Below are 19,649 nucleotides of genomic sequence, written 5' to 3'. Positions count from 1 at the left end.
CCCCTTGATTTACAATTGAGGAAACTGAGGCTCTGAGAAGCAATGCATTGAAAAAAATTATATAGATCGTTAGCGTCAGAACAAGGATCGTTAGCATTAGAACTAGTCCTTCTGATTGTTGGGCCGCTGTGTTTGTTTATGCATTTTCCCTTCTTTCAACTCCCAAGACAGAGTCATGTGAATTTCTATAACAAGGAATGCTAGTTAGCCAATTTGCGCAAGAATAATATCACCAGCCCATTCAATAGAAAGCCAACGCTCGTGACCATAGCTCTTCTTCTACAGTCGTTTTGCCTTCATGTCAAGTGTTTGAATTTTGTAGGATGATTGGTTCTAATAAAAATCTGCATATGGCCTGTGTTTCTGTGGCCCCTGCATGAGCTGTAGAACAGCTTCATTCACCGATTATTCTCTGTCACCCTAGAGGTCACATAGCCTATGGGCAGAAGAGAGAAAGAGGGGCCCAAGGAATGCCAGAAACTTACACATGCCCACATGGGACGTATGGAAGTGCGTTTCCATTGATCCTTACCAAAGAACTGAAGTTTCCACAGGAGGAATGAGGATTAGATACCTAGAAGGACCTCCCAGCTAATAGGGTGGTAAGAAAATATATGAATAAGAAGGGACAGGTGATTAGAGGAGGCTAGGCTATTTCCCAGGCACACTGCAAACATGACATTAACTCTTACTTGCAGGATGGGCAAGGAAATCTCAGATCCCTTAGCCTAGTGTTTTAGGCAGAGTTAAAATGGGCATAGATCTCTTTTTTTTCCAATGGAAAAAGGCATTAACGTCCCATTTTCTTGGTTGATGCTATTACAAACCAATTAAATCTCACTGTGGCTTGGGTCCCACGACTGTGGGGGAGTAATAAGGTGTTGTGGAGATTACTTGATAATTGCAAAGTACTCGTAAAATAATACAATGCCATATAAGTGCTGTTCCTAATTATTATTGCTGTTGAATTACTGCACTATATTAGGAGCAGAATTAAACACTCTTGGGCCCCGTAGTTATTTATTTAACACTCCCTTTAGGCTGTGACTGGAATATGGGAATGTAAATAATGATAGAATAACACTTCTTCTAGCATTCATCTCTCCTTCTGGAAGCATCTTCCTTTCCTCAGTCCACCCCACATTGAGAACAGGGGAAAAGAGCCTTGAGTTTTTTCCTGGGGTCTATTCTGCCCTGGACTTTGGTTGGAGGACCTCACCCACATCTGCGGATGTCTCCTCTGTGCCTGCTTCTTTGTGGGTGTCTGAGCACCTCAGCTGTTTGTTGCAAAGCAGACTTCATTGCTGGGCATCTCTTTATAGACTGGCATAGGCTGGGGACTCAGGAGGTCACTAGTTGGCCAGCAGATTTACACTGACCCACCTTTGTCCCTCCCTGATTATTTTGTGGGAAGCACCCCTTTCCTCCCATGTAAGAAACACAGTCCCCTGCAGGCCCCATAGGCCAGGGGATTCTGTAGGCTGTTTTGGGCATGTAGGGCTTTAGGCAGGCAAAGCCACTGAGTCGGCAGCTGCTGTGTGCCTAGGACTGTGCTCTAAGACATGAATCTTCAAGGAAGTGTATGATATGCTCTGATCAGGGAGGCAAGATGAGGACGCAGGAAAAAACCAGAGAAATAAAGACATCAATGACCAACATAGAGGTAGCTCCTTTGCTGTTGCAGAGCACTTTCCTGTGCACGGTCCGGCTGGCGTCCCCGAGCAGCTCGGCGAGATGGCCCCATTACAGATGCAAGCTGCCCCTCCTGGTGTTTGCTCAGAACCCTCTGCACCTACCTCCACGTTCGGAGCTTTCTGCTACCACACTGGCTCTCCCTGTCAGCCGGGCTCCAGGCTGGGGGAGGGGTCCCGCCCCTCCCCGGGACCCGCCAGACAGAACCCCGCCTTCCCTGAGGTTCCCCGACGTGGGCGGCAGACACTGTCCCCTACTCCACAGACCCAGGGCTTCCTCCCAGCCCTCCCGAGGCTATGTGGTCTGGGGTGGGCTCCTCTGTTTTCCTTACTTCCTGTGACTGCCGTCCATTTCTAGCCTTTTATTCATTTGTTTTTCTCAGGGTGGGGCGAAGGGGCGGGGGATGTGTGCGCGGGGCTTACATTCCTTGTTTCCTCAAAGTCCTCAAGTCTGAGTGGGGTTGATGTGCGGGCCATGAGCCAGGCACATGCTTGGCTTCGTCCTGGCTCCAAATGGGCCCGGGCGCCTCCCGCCCCTGCCAGGCAGTGGTGAGGGTGACACACGGTGGAGAGTGGGGGGGAGCTAGGAGCTCACAGCTCTGCTGTCGTCCCCTTTTAGGTGCACGAGATCCTGAAGCGCACAGCCTGCTCCCGAGCCAACAACACGATGGGTAAGGACCCCAGCCCGCGGGCAGGGTGCTGACGGGCGCTGAGGCGGCTCCCGCCCCGTGCTTTCAACAGCTCCCTTGGTCGGCAGCAAAGAACAAAACAAGCAAATGCCCCCCACGGAGAGGCTGCTTAGCTTGGGCTGAGAAGCCTGCCTTGGCCCCAGGAGCAGCGGGGGTCCCATTTCTCAGTGGGGCTGCCCCCAGGCTGTTGTAACTTCTCCCAGGCCCTCCTCCCAGGTCTCCGGGCTTTCTCTTTCTCTTTTCCCTGTACCGCCCACACCTGCCACTTTATCCGGATAATTCTGCGGCTCCTCTGTTTTTCACCATTTCCAGTAGTTTCTAATAACCCAAGAAAAGCATCTTAGAGGTCCTTTAGTCCAACCTCCTCATATTATGTAAGAAGAGATGAACCTCCAGAGAGGGGGCATGACCGTCCTAAGCCCACACAGCACGTGATGGCTGAGTCTGAGTGAGCCTCTTCTAACTTCAGCATTCTTCTCACCATATCCAGCTGAATCTGTTTGCCCTGTGGTTCGTTTCTTAAATATTAGGGTAATTGTCTTGGAAGCATTTGGGACCAAGTATAAGGCAGGCAGTATAAGGCAGGCAGTCCAGATCCTGATGGATCGTGTGGAAGACATCTGTGATGGCCCAGGTGCAATGTGAGCTGTGCCCATAACCCCATGAGACTGCTTTTTCGAAAAATGTGCCAAAAAGTCACGCACAAACACCTTTTGCATGGGAGTCATTTTTGCATGTTGAACCCTTGTTCCCAAGGTGCTGCCATCTCCAAGCGGCTTCTGACAGCTTTGGGAGAGCTGCCTTCAGAATGCGCTCTGGGATGGCAAATCTTTGGCTTTTGAGGCAGCTTTAGGTTGAAAAGAGTTCAAAGTCATTTGGAGTCCTGTCTACTGAATAGAGGAGGTGATCAGGCTCAGGAATAACAATGATAATGATGATGTTAGCTAGCTAATATTTGAGAGTGTGTCGTGGGGCTTGTAAGCTGCCTGGGTACCCAGGGCACAGTGCTGGAGAAGGAATCAGAATGGGTTTTATGCCATGATAGTCTTTTTAGAATAGTGCTTAACCTCTCAACAGGGCAATTATGTTTGCTTGAATTTGCTTTGCTATATTCATCTTGCTACAAGATTCCAAATAACAATGCACTTTTTAAAAATCAGACCTTCCATGTTATGTTATTTGTCTGGAACACGGTGCTGATGAGGCGAGGCTGAGTAAGTGGGTGAGAGAATTAGCTTAAAAAACAGAGAAATTTTATATATATATATCAAGGATATATATATATATATATATGAGTTTATTAAGCATTAGCCCACCGACTCAAATGTTAATCTCCTTTGGCAACACCCTCTCAGACACACCCAGGATCAATAGTTTGCATCTTTCAGTCCAATCAAGTCGACACTCAGTATTAACCATCACGAATCCACCCATCGTCAACTTGAACCCATACACATCTCCTGAGATCATACATAATCTTCAAATAAAAGCAATAATAGGGTCATAATTACACCTAACGTAATACAACTATCCTTCGTACAACCGGAAATGCACTCATCCCCAATCCAAATACTATTACATAAAGTTAACAATACCTAAATGCTGATATGAGGTCAATAAATCTTATGTCACTTGATAAAGGAAAAAGGAAATAAAATGAAGATATTTCTTAATGCAAGTGTATACATGCACAAACATGTTTTTAACAAAAGAAGGAGGAAATACTCATGACAATTGCAGTCCTCGTTTCTGCAGCTGGTCATGTGGTCGTAGCTGGTGTTGATGAGTACCTTCTTCACTAAACATTCTGTATTCCCTTTGCCTTCAGCAACCACCTCAGCAGGTCGTGGTTTTCTTCCTGGTGGAGTGACCCAAACCATTCCTGAGGGGTCTGGGCCATTTGTATTCCTGCCTGGATTGGGCTGTTGTGGTTTCCCATTGACCTTAATCACAGGGCATGATAATACTAAGAGACGCCCTAACGAATCTCCTGTATTGCATGTACACTCTTCCTTACCTCTGTTGTGGAGTAGTAGACTGATTTCATCTTGATGGTCTGGGTCAATCACCCCAGCCAACACTGTAATTCCCTCCTTAGCCTGTTGACTTAAAGGTAGGAGGAGCCCAAAGTGTCCAGGTGGCAATCTTAACTTCCAGTTTAATGGAATTGTTGTTGTGTCTCCTGGTGGCAGCATTCCTCCCTCTGAAACTAAGATATCTAGGCCAGCAGAACGTAATGCTGTGGGAACAGGAAGCAAAAATTTTGCTAGTGGATCACTAGGGGCGATGGTGAGTGGTGCCACTTCCACTTCAGTGCCTTGATTCTTGGACCCGTGAATCCTGGCTATGGGAGAAACAGTACCATATATCGGATGCTGATTCAGAGCATACATGGCCTTCTGGGGAACTTTGTCCCAGCCCAGCAAAGTATTGTCACCTAGTTGGTGTTGCAATTGTGACTTCAAAAGGCCATTCCACCGTTCTGTCAATCTAGCTGCTTCAGGATGATGGGGAACATGGTAAGACCAGTGAATTCCATGAGCATGAGTCCACTGCCACACTTCTTTAGCTGTAAAGTGAGTGCCTTGGTCAGAGGCAATGCTGTATGGAATACCATGATAGTGGATAAGACATTCTATGAGTCCACGGATGGTAGTTGATATGGTTTGGCTGTGTCCCCCTGCCAAAACTCAACTTGAATTGTATCTCCCAGAATTTCCACATGTTGTGGCAGGTACCCAGGGGGAGGTAATTCAATCATGGGGGCTGTTCTTTCCCATGCTATTCTTGTGATAGTGAATAAGTCTCACGAGATCTGATGGGTTTATCAGGGGTTTCCACTTTTGCTTCTTCCTCATTCTCTCTTGCTGCCACCATGTAAGAAGTGCCTTTCCCCTCCCACCATGATTCTGAGGCCTCCCAGCCATGTGTAACTGTAAGTCCTTTTTCTTCCCAGTCTCGGGTATGTCTCTATCAGCAGCATGAAAATGGACTATTACAGTAAATTGGTACCAATAGAGTGGGGCATTGCTGAAAAGATACCCCAAAAATGTGGAAGCAACATTGGAACTGGGTAACAGGTGAAGGTTGGAACAGTTTGGAGGGCTCAGAAGAAGATAGGAAAATGTGGGAAAGTTTGGAACTTCCTAGAGACTTGTTGAATGGCTTTGCTCAAAATGCTGATAGCAATATGGACAATAAGGTCCAGGCTGAGGTGGTCTCAGATGGAGGTGAGGAACTTGTTGGGAACTGGTGTGAAGGTGACTCTTGTTACGTTTTAGCAAAGAGACTGGTAGCATTTTGCCCCTGCCCTAGATATTAGTAGAACTATGAACTTGACAAAGATGGTTTAGGGTATCTGGCAGAAGAAATTTCTAAGCAGCAAAGCATTCAAGAGGCGACTTGGGTGCTGTTAAAAGCATTCAGTTTTATAAGGGAAGCAGAACATAAAAGTTTGGAAAATTTGCAGCCTGACTATATGATAGAAAAGAAAAACCCATTTTTCTGGGGAGAAATTCAAGCTGGCTGCAGAAATTTGCATAAGTAGCAAGGAGCCTAATGTTAATCCCCAAGACCATGGGGAAAATGTCTCCAGGCCATGTCAGGGACCTTCACAGCAGCTTCTCCCATCACAGACCCAGAGGCCCAGGAGGAAAAAATGGTTTCATGGGCTGGGCCCAGGGTCCCTGTGTTGTGTGCAGCCTAGGGACTTGCTGCCCTGTGTTCCAGCCGCTCCAGCTGTGGCTGAAAGGGGCCAACATACAGCTCAGGCTGTGGCTTCAGAGGATGGAAGCCCCAAGCCTTGGCAGCTTCCATGTAGTGTTGAGCCTGCAGGTGCACAGAAGTCAAGAATTGAGGTTTGGGAACCTCTGCCTAGATTTCAGAAGATGTATGGAAACGCCTGGATGTGCAGGCGAAAGTTTGCTGCAGGGGTGGGGCCCTCATGGAGAACCTCTGCTAGGGCAGTGTGCAGGGGAAATGTGGGGTTGAAGCTTCCACACAGAGTCCCTACTGGGGCACTGCCTAGTGGAGCTATGAGAAGAGGGCCACCCTCCTCCAGAACCCAGAACAGTAGATCCACTGACAGCTTGCGCTGTGTGCCTGGAAAAGCTGCAGACACTCAATGCCAGTCCATGAAAGCAGCCAGGAGGGAGGCTGTACCCTGCAAAGCCACAGGGTTGCAGCTGCCTAAGACCATGGGAACCAACATCTTGCATCAGCGTGACCCAGAGTCAAAGGAGATCATTTTGGAGCTTTAAAATTTTACTGCCCTGCTTGATTTCAGATGTGCATTAGCCCTGTAACCCCTTTGTTTTGGTCAATTTCTCCCATGTGGAATGGCTGTATTTACCAAATACCTGTACCCCCATTTTATCTCGGAAGTAACTAGCATGCTTTTGATTTTACAGGCTCATAGGCAGAAGGGACTTGCCTTATCTCAGATGAGACTTTGGACTGTGGACTTTTGGGTTAATTCTGAAATGAGTTAAGACTTTGGAGGGAAGGCATGATTGTGGACTTTTGGGTTAATTCTGAAATGAGTTAAGACTCTGTTGGGAAGGCATGATTGGTTTTGAAATGTGAGGACATGAGATTTGGAAGAGCCAGAGGTGGAATGATATGGTTTGGCTGTGTCCCCCTGCAAATCTCAACTTGAATTGTATCTCCCAGAATTCCCATGTGTTGTGGGAGGGACACAGGGTGGGTAATTGAATCATGGGGGCTGTTCTTTCCCATGCTATTCTCATGATAGTGAATAAGTCTCATGAGATCTGATGGGTTTATCAGGGGTTTCTGCTTTTGCTTCTTCCTCTTTCTCTCTTGCCCTCTTGCCACTGCCATGTAAGAAGTGCCTCCCTCCATGATTCTTGGGCCTCCCCAACCATGTGGAACTGTAAGTCTAATTAAACCTCTTTTTCTTCCCAGTCTGAGGTATATCTTTATCAGCAGTGTGAAAATGGACTAATACAGTAGTCTTGGCAGAAGCATTGCGTACAGGATAGGAAAACCCATACCCTGAGTAAATGTCTGTTCTAGTGAGGACAAACCTCTGCCCTTTCCATGATGGAAGAGGTCCAAAATAATCAACCTGCCATCATGTAGCTGGTTGATCACCCCCAGGAATGGTGCCATATTTAGGGCTCAGTGTTGGTCTCTGCTGCTGGCAAATTGGGAAGTCAGCAGTGGCTGTAGCCAGGTCAGCCTTGGTGAGTGGAAGTCCATGTTGCTAAGCCCATGTGTAACCTCCATCCCTGCCACCATGGCCACTTTGTTCATGGGCCCATTGAGCAATGACGGGGTGGCTGGGGAAAGAGGTTGAGTAGTGTCCACAGAATAGGTCATCCTGTCCACTCCACTGCTGAGGTCACCCGCTGGTGAACACTCACATGGGATACAAATATCTTCACAGTTTTTGACCACTCAGAGAGGTCCATCTACATACCTCTTCCCCAGATTTCTTTGTCACCAATTTTCCAATCATGCTTCTTGCAAGTCCCTGACCATCCAACCAAACCATTGGCTACAGCCCGTGAATCAGTATATAATTGCACATCTGGCCATTTCTCCTTGCTTGCAAAGTGCACAACCAGGTGCACTACTCGAAGTGCCCACTGGGAAGATTTCCCTTCACTGCTGTCCTTAGGGATGTCCTAGAAAGGGGCTGTAGTGCTGCTGCAGCTGTCCACTTTTGGGTGGTGCCTGCGTATTGTGCAGACTCATCTGTGAACCAGGCCTGAGTCTTCTCTTCCTCTGTCAACTGATCATAGGGAGCTCCCCACGAGACCATTGGTGTAGACTGGGGAAGAGAAGGCAGGGTGGCAGGAGTGAAGACCATGAGCATTTGAGCCACTTTCTCATGTAACTTACTTGTGCTTTCAGGACCTGCTTGAGCCCAATCGCATATATACCACTTACGTTTGATGATGGAATGCTGCTGTTCATGACCCACTTTATGGTTAGATGGGTCAGAAGGCACCCAGTTCATTATAGGCAGTTCAGGTGCCATGGTGACTTTATGACCCATAGTCAAACGTTCAGTTTCCATCAAAGTCCTGTAACAGGCCAAGAGCTGTCTCTCAAAAGGAGAGCAGTTATCTGCAGAAGATGGCAGGGCCTTGCTCCAATATCCTAGAGGCCCGCGCTGTGATTCACTTGCCAGAGGCTCCAAACAGCATCCCTATCTGTGACTGACACCTCAAGCACCATTGGATCTGCTGGGTCATGTGACCCAAGTGACAGAACAGCTTGCACAGCAGCCTGGACCTGTTGCAGAGCCTTCTCCTATTCTGGATCCCACTCAAAACTGGCAGCCTTTCATATCACTTGATAAACGGGCCGGAGTAACACATCCAAATGAGGAATGTGTTGCCTCCAAAATCCAAATAGGCCCACTATGTGTTGTGCCTCTTTCTTGGTTGTAAAAGGGGCTAAATGCAGCAGCTGATCCTTCACCTTAGAAGGAATATCTTGACAGGCCCCACACCACTGGACCCCTAGAAATTTTACTGAGGTAGAAGTTCCCTGAATTTTAGTCAGATTTTTTTCCCATCCCCTGGCATGCAAATGTCTCACCCATAAGTCTGGTGTGTTTGCTACTTCTTGCTCACTGGATCCAGTCAGCATAATGTCATCAATGTAATGGACCAGTGTGATATCTTGTGGAAGGGAAAAACGATCAAGGTCTCTCCAAATTAGATTATGACACAAAGCTGGAGAGTTGATATACCCCTGAGGGAGGGCAGTAAAAGTATACTAATGGCCTTGCCAGCTGAAGGGAAATTGCTTCTGGTGGGCCTAATGGACAGGAATGGAGGAAAAGGCATTTGCCAAGTCAGTAGCTGCATACCAGGTACCAGGAGATGTGTTAATTTGCTCAAGCAATGAAACCACATCTGGTACAGAAGCTGCAATTGAAGTTACCACTTGGTTAAGCTTACAGTAATCCCCTGTTATTCTCCAAGATCCATCTGTCTTCTGCACAGGCCAAATGGGAGAGTTGAAGAGGGATGTGGTGGGAATCACCACCCCTGTGTCTTTCAGTCCTTGATGGTGGCACTAATCTGTGCACACCCTCCAGGGATGCGATATTGTTTCTGATTTACTATTTTTCTAGGTAGAGCCAGCTCTAATGGCTTCCATTTGACCTTTCCCACCGTAGTAGCTCTCACCCTACCAGTCAGGGAGCCGATGTGGGGGTTCTGCCAGCTGCTAAGTATGTCTATGCTAATTATGCATTCTGGCACTGGGGAAATGACCACAGGATTAGTCTGGGGACCCTCTGGACCCACTGTAAGTCAGACCTGACCTGAAACTCCATTAATTATCTGAGCTCCATAAGTCCTTACTTTAACTTGAGGATCACAATGACGTTTTGGGTCCCCTGGAATCAACGTCATCTCAGAGCCAATGACCAGTAGTCCCCAAAAATCTGATCATATCCCTTTCCCCAATGCACAGTTACCCCAATGCACAGTTACCCTGATAAAAGGCTGGAGGTCTCCTTGGGGAAGGATGGGAGAAAGATTAACAGCATAAATTGTCAGTAGTATAGTGGGGTCCTTCCTCAAGGGGACCCAACCTCCCCTTCAATCAAGGGGTTCTGGGTCTGTAAACTGGCTCAAGTCCGGAAATTGATTGATGGGCCATGATTCTCTGTTTTTAAATTCAAATTAGTCTTTTGTCCATTTGACCTAGAAGTTTTCTGCTTATATAAATTAAGTAGGAATGCAGTAGGCTTCCTATAAATTTCACTTCTAGGAACACTGTGATTAATAAGCCAATGCCAGAGCTCTACATAAGTCAGATTATTCTGATTGCTGCTTTGCCTCTGCTGTCCATTACAGTAGGTACACCCACCTTGCCTTTGACGGTTGAGTGCTGCCACTTGGCCCCTGCCACTTCAGGATCCAATTATTCCCATTGTATTTAAATTTTATAGTTGAGTGACTGTGGTTCCCACTGTTAGATCTGACATACAGAGAAGAGTGATTACAGGGCCCTTCAAAGATGCAGGTGCTGCCCTCACAAATCTGTTTTACAAGGCATTGGTCAAGGGTATATCTTCTGGACTTCCCAACTAGGATGAGTAGGTCTAAAGTGACTAATCCACTCCACCATCCCAATCTCCCTAACCCTTTGGATCTCTTCCTCTATGTTAAACCAAGGGAGATCAGGCATTTTCAGCTCGCCACAGTGGGCCATGTTTTAATCCATATTTCAGCTAACCAAGCAAATAAACTATTAGAACCCCTTTTAACTCCCCAGGCTGCAACATTAAATGCAGAGTCCCTACTTAATGAGCCCAAATCAATAAATTTAGCCTGATCCAACTCTATGTTCCTTCCACCATTATCCCATATCCTTAATATCCATTCCCATGCCTGTTATCCAGATTTCTGTTTATATAAATTAGAAAACTCGAGCAGTTCTTTTCTAGTGTAGTGCACCTTCTCGTGGGTCATACTGTCAACCTCACATCTAAGGGCCCACTGGGGCTTCAGTCTATTTATAGGTCTAGAAGCAAACAGGGGTGTTGGGGGTGGCTCCTGAGGAGAATCAACATTATTTTGCCTGGCAACTGCCTCAGGGGAGGCCATCACTGTTGCATCTCATTCTTTTGCAATCAATGCCCTGACTTTAACAGTAGATACCTGGAGAGGCTGTGAATGCACCTTTCACTGCAGGTCAGCCACTCGCATGATAAGAGCTTGTGTCTGTTTTTCCACAATTTCAGCTCTTTGTCTACAGGAGATAAGACTGTCACTCAGGGCCATCTTAGCAGATTTGATGCTCAGAATCTGCTTTTGAAGTTGGGAGTTAGAATCCCTGAGTTCATCATTTTCTTTCATCACTTTGTCCACTGAACTTAGGAGCAACCAACCGCTTCATTATATTCCTTGGTTCCCCGCATGTGGTCAAAGGTATTATGTACAGAGTCACTAATCTCCTTGCCTGTCATGAGCAGTGAATCAGGAGTGTCAAATGCATTTATTTTGCATAACTCTCTAAACAGTTCATGCCAAGGACTATCAGTGTTCTCCATACTATTAGAAGTAGAGTCCTTAGCATTTCGGGGTCTAATCATATTAAGCAGCCAACTCCAGAAACCCCAAAACCAATGAAAGAACTCCATCCTTAATATTCTGTTCCTCTAGAACCACTCCTGGTAGAAAATCTGTATTAGTGTTCTCTAGAGGGACAGAACTAATAGGATATATATATATCCTATTATATATCCATATATATATTTATATATAATATGAGTTTATTAAGTATTAACTCACATGATCACAAGCTCCCATGAGCTGAGGAGCAAGGAAACCCAGTCTGAGTCCCAAAACTGAAGAACTTGGAGTCCGATGTTTGAGGGCAGGAAGGGTCCAGCGCAGGAGAAAGATGTAGGCCAGTATAGTCTTTTCATGTTTTTCTGTCTGCTTTATATTGTAGCTGCACTGGCAGCTGATTAGATGGTGCCCACCCAGATTAACGGTGGGTCTGCCTTTCCCAGCCCACTGACTCAAATGTTAATCTCCTTTGGCAACACCCTCACAGACACACCCAGGATTAATACTTTGCATCCTGCGATCCAATCAAGTTGACACTCAGTATTAACCATCACACCTCCCATAGTTCATGTTTTTTTCTTCTCAGTCTTCATCTTCCACAACTTCCTGCATCCTTCCAAGCCTTCTTTACTGCACCTCCATCTTCTGATAGTTGTTGGAAGGTGCTGTTGACCTACTCAACTGCTCTCCTTCTGTTTATGCCTCATGGGCCACATTTTCCTTGATTTCTCTTCCTTCTTCCACATTTTAGATGTTGTCAGCTTCCAAGTTCCTTTGGCTTTTGCACTCTCTATTTTCTCTATATAGATGACTTGCAGCCATCTATTTTTGCTCCTGTTTCTCTCACCAATTGCAGCCCTGCATTTCCAGTTGCTGGATGGATACCACCACTTAGATGTTCACCAGAACCTCAAAATAGCATGTCCACTTCTCTCCTCTCTCTCTCCTGCTCCTCTTCCTGTTAATGTGACCACTTTTTTCTCTATCTTTGCTCATGCTGTTTCCTTTTCCTGAATGTCCTGCCTGTGTTTTTCCCCAATCTCAGTGATGCCTATCCCCAGATCAAACATTGCTGTCCTCCAGATTTTTCCTTAAAGCCCTTTCCTTGGAGCTCTTATCAAACCGAATCTCTTTCTTGCTTGTTTTCTACACCCATGGCTTAGACTCCTAAGGCAGTGAGTCCTTGAGATATTTCTGAGTCATCTTCTATGCCCCAGTGCACCTCACTGCCTGTCTCACACATTCTACTCAGTTGATTTGATTGAATGGATTAATTTAAAAATGCCCAGCCTGCTAGTCCCACAGCAGTTTCTGGTCAGTTTCTGACTATGTGTGTTCATGGACAAATAACCTCTCTGCATCTCAGCTTACTTTTATGTAAAATGGGGATAATAATATCTATCTTGCAGAGTTTTTGTAAAGATGAAATAAGCGGCTGTTAGCTTGTTTTGTAAACTGGAAAGTCCTAAAAACAAAAGTTTATTTTGGGGGACAATCCCCAGGTTGTTGGAAGGCCACTAGAGACTAGAGGCCCTCTGCTTTAACATTGATGTTTTTTATTGTGTGTGTGAGAATCTGAGGGTTTTTTGGTGATGTCTCAAAGTCAAATGTCAGGATTTTGTTGTTGTTTTTGAGTTGTATTTATAATTTTGTCTTTCCTTTTTGACATTCAAAAAACATTTAATGAGCACCTGCTATGTGTCAAATGATGTTAGAGAAACGGAGGGATGCCAAGCTGAGTTTAGCATAATTTCTACCCTTGAGGGGCTCTTAGTTTAGCCATGCAGACAGACGTGGAAACAGATTGTGATGAGGCAATGTGGTAGGTGCTATAATAGAGATACATACAGAGTGCAGTTGGGACACAGGGGAGGAGGCAATTAATGTCCATGTGTATGTCTCTATATGTCTAAGTATCAATGTAAATCATTGCTCCCAGGAAACTTATGTATGTCAGGAGTGATCATCTCCAATTACAGATGGGCACAAAGAGGATACGTGACTTGCCCAGGGTTACATCTTGAGTCAGAAATGAGTCTAGAACTTGGGTACTCTTGCTCTAATCGTATTTCCAATACCTTTGGGATGCTACAGAGTAGGAGTGGAATTAGGCTGAGTCTTTAGAGTCTGTTAACTTCACAGTAGCCACTGAGGACTTACTAGCTTTGTAACAAGAGACATGTGACTGAACTCTACTTCTCAGCAGAGGAGAACCCAAAGGCCAGATTTCCAGTGGGTTGACTTCTGCCCATGAAGACCAAGTGCCCTCTAAGCTCTTTGGTGAACTTACCAATCTTATTTAGAAGATAAAAAAAAAAAGAGGAATGTGATAACTCCATGAGGCCCCAAGATAATATGGAGGCCTGAGCCACAGGGTAAATTTAGATTTTATTGCCTTTCTTTCTGGCTTATAAGGGGTGGAAGAGAAGCATGAGTGACTAGAATCGGCTAATATACCTCCAGAAGATTGTTTCCTCATTAAAAAAAAAAAAAGAGAGAGAGAGAGAAAGGGAGAACAGGACTGGATTTGGAATCGTAGGTGTTTTCATTGATCCTTCACCCTCAGATTATCTTTTGTATGGTCATTTCTTTTGCAACCAACTTACAAAGCTAATTCTCTTTCCCATTGTACCCAATTTAAATATTAGAAAATAGAAAAGATACTAAAGATAGTAATAACTTGGAAACACTCCTGTTTATCTAGTAATGTCTCTTTTTTCTTTGTAGACAATACGTTTTTATTGAATGCCTACTTTTACAAAGCCTTAACCTATATACAAGTAGTATGTAGTGATATATTTATATTCCTGCCTTGTTCCACAAAATCTCTGGGGTGGCTTACAAGAAAAACAATAAGACAGCATAGTATAAAAATAAATTGAAAAATAAGAACCAGAGAAAATAAATTAAAATAGAATGTCAAAACTAGGAGGAAGAAAATAGAACACATATTCAAACCATAATGTCTTCTAGTTTCTACAGTTGAACTGCAAATTTAACCTTGAACCAAAGTGAAAGGGGGAATATGGTCAGGGGTGTAGCTCTTGCTGCCTACAGCAATATCTTTCTATACAGAAATCTTTCTAAAGTCTATCACACAATTTCCTGCTTGCTTATGTAGAACATGTCTACATATATTCTCCACATAAAGGCGTCTTATGTAGAACATGTCTACATATATTCTCCACATAAAGGCGTATGACAAATTTTCTGGATTATTCAAGATCATCATTAAGAACATAATGATTTTCATGTTCTCTTAAGAATTATCAAAGCATTATTAGGATTGTTTGCCCCACACTGCTCTGATTTCTTGAATTCTTGACTCTGGTAACCTCCCTCCCCGAGTTTTGCTATCTCAGTTTCGCTTTGCAGTGTGGGAGATGGAAAAACAAGCTCATTAGAATTTTGGGTAAAGAGAGTGTAAAATGCATGGCAGGAGGTCTGAAGGATTCTGCTGTGGAAAAGGGACATTGCATTAGAAAGTAGGTTTTGTGAGATCTATTTTAGCTGCTCATTTATTTTTTTCTTGTTTCTGGGTTTTCTGTTGTGAGAGCTGAGATAACCAGATAAGAGGCCTCTGATAAATGAGGTGTTACTGTCACCAAAGTAATAAGGACTCCTTGCATGCTTGCAGTTGTATGTTTTTCAAAACATCTTAACACTCATTATCTCATTTGATCCTTTAAACTGCCAGCAAAGTAGCTTCAGCAGATGTTAATTAACTTCACAACAGAGAGATTAACTGGCATACACACAGCTAGAACTTTGGAATTGGGTTTAGAACTTAGGTTTCTTGGCTCTTTGTCATTGCTTTTTAACTCATTTAATTAGGAAATGGATAAAGTTATTGGAAAAAGTTTCCCAGAAGAGGTGGAAGCTGAGCCCTTCCCAGTATAACATCCATTCACTCATTCAACACGTATTTACTGAGCACTTACTATGTGACATTCATGTTGTGGACCTGGGGAATGGAGTAGTGAATCCAACAGACACAAATTCCTGCCCTTAAGGGGCTTACTTTCTAGTTATGGAAGACAGAAAATAAACCAAGAAGTAAATACAATGGATAGGATGTCGTGTAGGGATAAGGGTCAGGAGAAAGAATAAAGCAAATAAAGGAGATGAAAATGAAGTGGGAGTGGGAAGGTATTTAAAATAGAGTAGTCAGAGAAGGTCTTCCTGATGTAATATTTGAGGAAAACAGGGAGCAAGCCACATGGCTGTGAGAAGACAGATACATGCAAGGAAAGCAAATAACACAGAAGACGTGGTGGTGGCAATTCCAGATAACCAGTTAGGGTCCCAATAGGAACAAATAGCACACCCCAATTAGGATAATTCAAGGTGGGCATATGTATAGAGAAACCATTTACAAAGGGATAGGCAGGGAGTTGGGGAATGCCAGGGACGGCGTTGTAACCTGGAATTAACAATAGCAGAGCTCTTATCATCCCTAGACCTGCAGAAAGATAGAGAGGTCACTGCAACGTGGAATTGGGTAGAGGAGGTGACCTTGAGCAGGTGACTATTTAGGCAGAAGGCCAGGGGTCTCAATACTGCTGATAGCAGTAGGAAGCCAGAGAGCACAGCAGCCTGTTCATGTCAGATAGAGGACCGTACAGAGTATATCTGGAAGGGGAAGATGGAAGATAGGCACACAGCTGGCAAGGCTGGAGAAGTGGGTGCCAGTTCCAGCTCTGGGATGAACAAGTTGTAAAACTTCGGTCAAGCCATGTTCCCTGTCTGGGCCAGTTTCTCCCCTCATAAAACAAATGGGGCCTCTCAGTGCTCTCTAAGCTTCTTTCTGACTCTAACATTTCCCAGACTCTGTGATTCAAAGGAGCCACATGATCTGTACATATGAGCCAACGAGGCCCAGGGAGGGGACTGGCTTTCCTGAAAGTTCACAGAGAGCAGGTACCAGGGGTGTGGCCAGGACTTGGGGTTGCGTGATGTCCGCAGGCCTCAGAGAGGTTGAGAGGAGACAATTGTAGTGAAAGGGAAGATGGAGAATAAGGAGCATCCAGAGCAGTTGGTGAGGATGGTTGGAAGAAGTTTGTACTCCTATAGCAATTCTTTGCATGTGATTATGGGCGATGGTGGTCAGGTGTGGTTGCATGCAATTGGCATCAGAATCACCTGGCGTGCTTGCTAAAATCCTGGCTGTCCAGGTCCCATGCCACATTTGCTGAATCAGAATCTGCAGGGGCAAGGTCCGAAGATCTGCATATTTAATAATCTACCCAGTGATTTTTAGGAACTCTAGAGTGAACAAAAGAAAAAGATAAAAATAAAGATAGGGTGCACTGTCATAGTCTTCATGACCTACTTACACTTGGGAATATGAAGTGTATTGCAAAGTACTCTGCCTCCTGCCTCCTGGGGATTTGACCACTGGGGTTCTGACCCCCCAAAGATAACCAAGTCTATCTGTGAAGGTCCTAGTTTTTAGTTTTCTAATATTGTATGAACATTTGGCATTCAGTCCCTTTTAATGCCCTAGCCACCAGCTAGGTCTGTGGAACTTCTTTTCCTTTCCTTCCTTCCTCTCTTCCTTTTTTCCTTCCTTCCTTCCTTCCTCTTTCGACTTCCTTCCTTCCTCTTTCTTTCTTTGTTTCTTCTCTTTCTTTTTTTCTTTCTCTCTCTTTCTTTCTTGCTTGTTTGCTTGCCCTTCCTTCCTCCCTCCCTCTCTTCCTTCCTTCCTTCCTCTCTTTCTCTCTCTTTCTTTTTCTTGCTTGCTTGTTTGCTTCTCCTTCCTTCCTTCTTTCCTTCTCCTTCCTTCCTTCTGTCCTTCTCCTTCCTTCCTTCTTTCCTTCCTCCCTTCCTTCCTTCCTTTTTTCCTTTCTTTCTTTCACTTGCCTGCCTTCCCTCCCTCTCTTCCTCCCTTCCTCCTTCCCTTCCTTCCTTCCTCTTTCCTTCCACCTTCCTTCCTTCCTTTTTCTTCTTCCTTTCTTTCTTTCTCTTGTCTGCCTTCCCTCCCTCTCTTCCTCCCTTCCTCCTTCCCTTCCTTCCTTCCTCTTTCCTTCCACCTTCCTTCCTTTTTCTTCTTCCTTCCTTGCTTTCTTTCTTTCTCTTTCTTTCTTTCTTTTTCTTTCTTTCTTCGCTTGCCTGCCTGCCCTCCCTCCCTCCCTTCCTCCTTCCCTCCCTCCCTCTCTTCCTTCCTTCCTCCACCTTCCTTCCTTTCTTCCTTTCTCTCTTTCTTTTGCTTGCCTGCCTGCCCTCCCTCCCTCCTTCCTTCCTTCCCTTCTTTCTTTCTTTCTTTTTCTTTCTCTCTCCTTCCTCCTTCCTTCCTCCCTCCTTCCCTCCCTCCCTCCCTTCCTTCCTTCCTCTTCTTCTTTCTTTCCCCTGCCCTGTGTTTCCCTCCCTTCTCCTTCCCTCCTTTCCCCTCTCTTCCCCTTCCCCTTCCCTCTTCCCTTCCCTTTCCTTCCCTTTTCTTCCCTCCCTTCCCCTTCTCTTTCCTGCTCTGCCCTGCCTCCCCTCCACTCCCCTGCCCTGCCCTGCACTATTTTCCCTGCCCTTCCCTGGCCTCGCCTCCCCTCCCCTCCCATCCCTTCCTCTCCCCTCTTCTCCCCTCCCCTCCCTTACCCTTCCCTTCCCTTTCTCTCTTTTGGGGGGTGGTGTTTAAAATTAGTATAAAATGGCAAAGCAGGAGGAGTTGACCTTGAAAAAGTATGGTTGGACTAATGATCAAACTTTTTAGAATTCTTTCATAACCTCAAGAGAAACAACTCAACCTTTCCCTCTTATTTTCTCTCTTATTTACCCCTGGAAGTGGGAGATTATGGATTAATGCCCATCACATTCAGAGACTGAAAATATTTGTGAGTTTGGGTACTGCATTGTGGTGGAAGTGTGGGAGTGATCATGATGCCTCCTTAATCAATATCATCTTTCCTAAGGTCAATTGTCAGGGCCCTGGGAGTTGACTTTACTATTGAATAACTTTTTAGTGCACTTTGCCATGGAAAGAAACTCAAGCCTCATTGACCATATCAGAGGAGGGTAAACACCTTTCTTGCTCCTTCATATGAAAGTTATTGTTGCTTTTTTATGGACAGAAAATTACAGGTTGATGGAACTATATTTTCGTGGACATTTTGGTGTCAGAGTCTTTAAACAAAATGTATGCTTTGGGAACCTCCCCTCCCCAATCAGGAGATGATGTCTTAATTATTTTGACCAAAGCCAGACCGTGTTGTGTGTTGTAAACATCTGGTTTATCATTCATCCAGCTGAACTGGTTTACATTTTCTTAGAAGAAAAGGCTTGGGATTAAAGGCATTTAAGTAATTAAGCACATGTCAAGACAATTTGGTGATGGGTAAATATAGTCTCTGTTAAATGCACCGTCTGGGAGTTCTGGTTTAGATTTACGTCCGGCTGGAGTGCAGGGATGAAAGCACAATGCCGGGTGGACTGGGCCCTGTTCTGGGGAGAATCAAAACCAAATGGATTTTCAGGAGTATGGCACCATTCCTCTAAGTACCTGTCCCAATGGATAAAAGTTTCCTTTGAGTTTGGCCTGGAGGGAATGGCACTGCAGTCCCTGTCACCCAGCAGCACTTGTAGATTTAATGAGACTCTTTGGGAGGTAGACCATAAACTTCTGTGCTTTGGTTGTTCCTTTGTGTCCAGGAAACCAGATATGTCTATGAAGCTCAATGCTAGATACTTGTATGACAAGTATGTGTTTTCAGGTACCAATGCCGGGGCCTAAGCCTGCCCTGGTCATGTTTCTTGGCCCTGCCCCTGTGGATGTGGGACAGTGTTGCTGGGCCTGGTTGTGTCAGGCTGCACAGATGTGTGGTCCATGCTGGGCAGGGAGGAAACATGAGTCTTTTCCTTTGGAGGTTTTTAGTTCTAAGCACTAGGCATGAAGTACCTGGTGATTTGAAGGAGACATGGGCACGTTGACTTCGAGGATCAGTAAGGGGCTCCTCAGGGGCTATACTTTGAGCGGAGACGTTGTTCCTGTTAAGGGAGACAGGGAAAGGAAAATGTCCTCAGCACTTTCTTCTTCTCACTGTCTCCCATCCTGAAAGTAACAGGACAAAAGGTTGGGTCTCTCTGTCTCTCCCTGGGTCGAGAGCTGAGAGGAAAGAATATAGATGCAATCCTGAAGAAGAAAGCTTTGCCATTATGGCCAGATGGATGGCGCATGATGGAACCAATTAGCCCATTTTTTGCTGAAAAGAAAGAAA

The 19,649-nt window shown here is 45.2% G+C and overlaps 1 protein-coding gene across 1 annotated transcript in view; it reads left to right on the top strand.

Annotated features, from left to right (window-relative positions):
* The window catches only part of ANO2 (anoctamin 2), a 384,000-nt gene that overhangs the window by 112,844 nt on the left and 251,507 nt on the right, over positions 1-19,649 (top strand). Inside the window, exon 7 of the mRNA XM_008973750.3 lies at positions 2,311-2,362. Coding sequence (XP_008971998.1) covers positions 2,311-2,362 — 52 coding nt within the window. The remainder of the gene's footprint in view (positions 1-2,310; positions 2,363-19,649) is intronic.

Source organism: Pan paniscus, chromosome 10, assembly GCF_029289425.2.
Source record: "Pan paniscus chromosome 10, NHGRI_mPanPan1-v2.0_pri, whole genome shotgun sequence".
NCBI classification, from domain to species: domain Eukaryota; kingdom Metazoa; phylum Chordata; class Mammalia; order Primates; family Hominidae; genus Pan; species Pan paniscus.
Note: the sequence above shows the minus strand (reverse complement) of the source record. Positions and strands in the feature narration are given on the sequence as shown.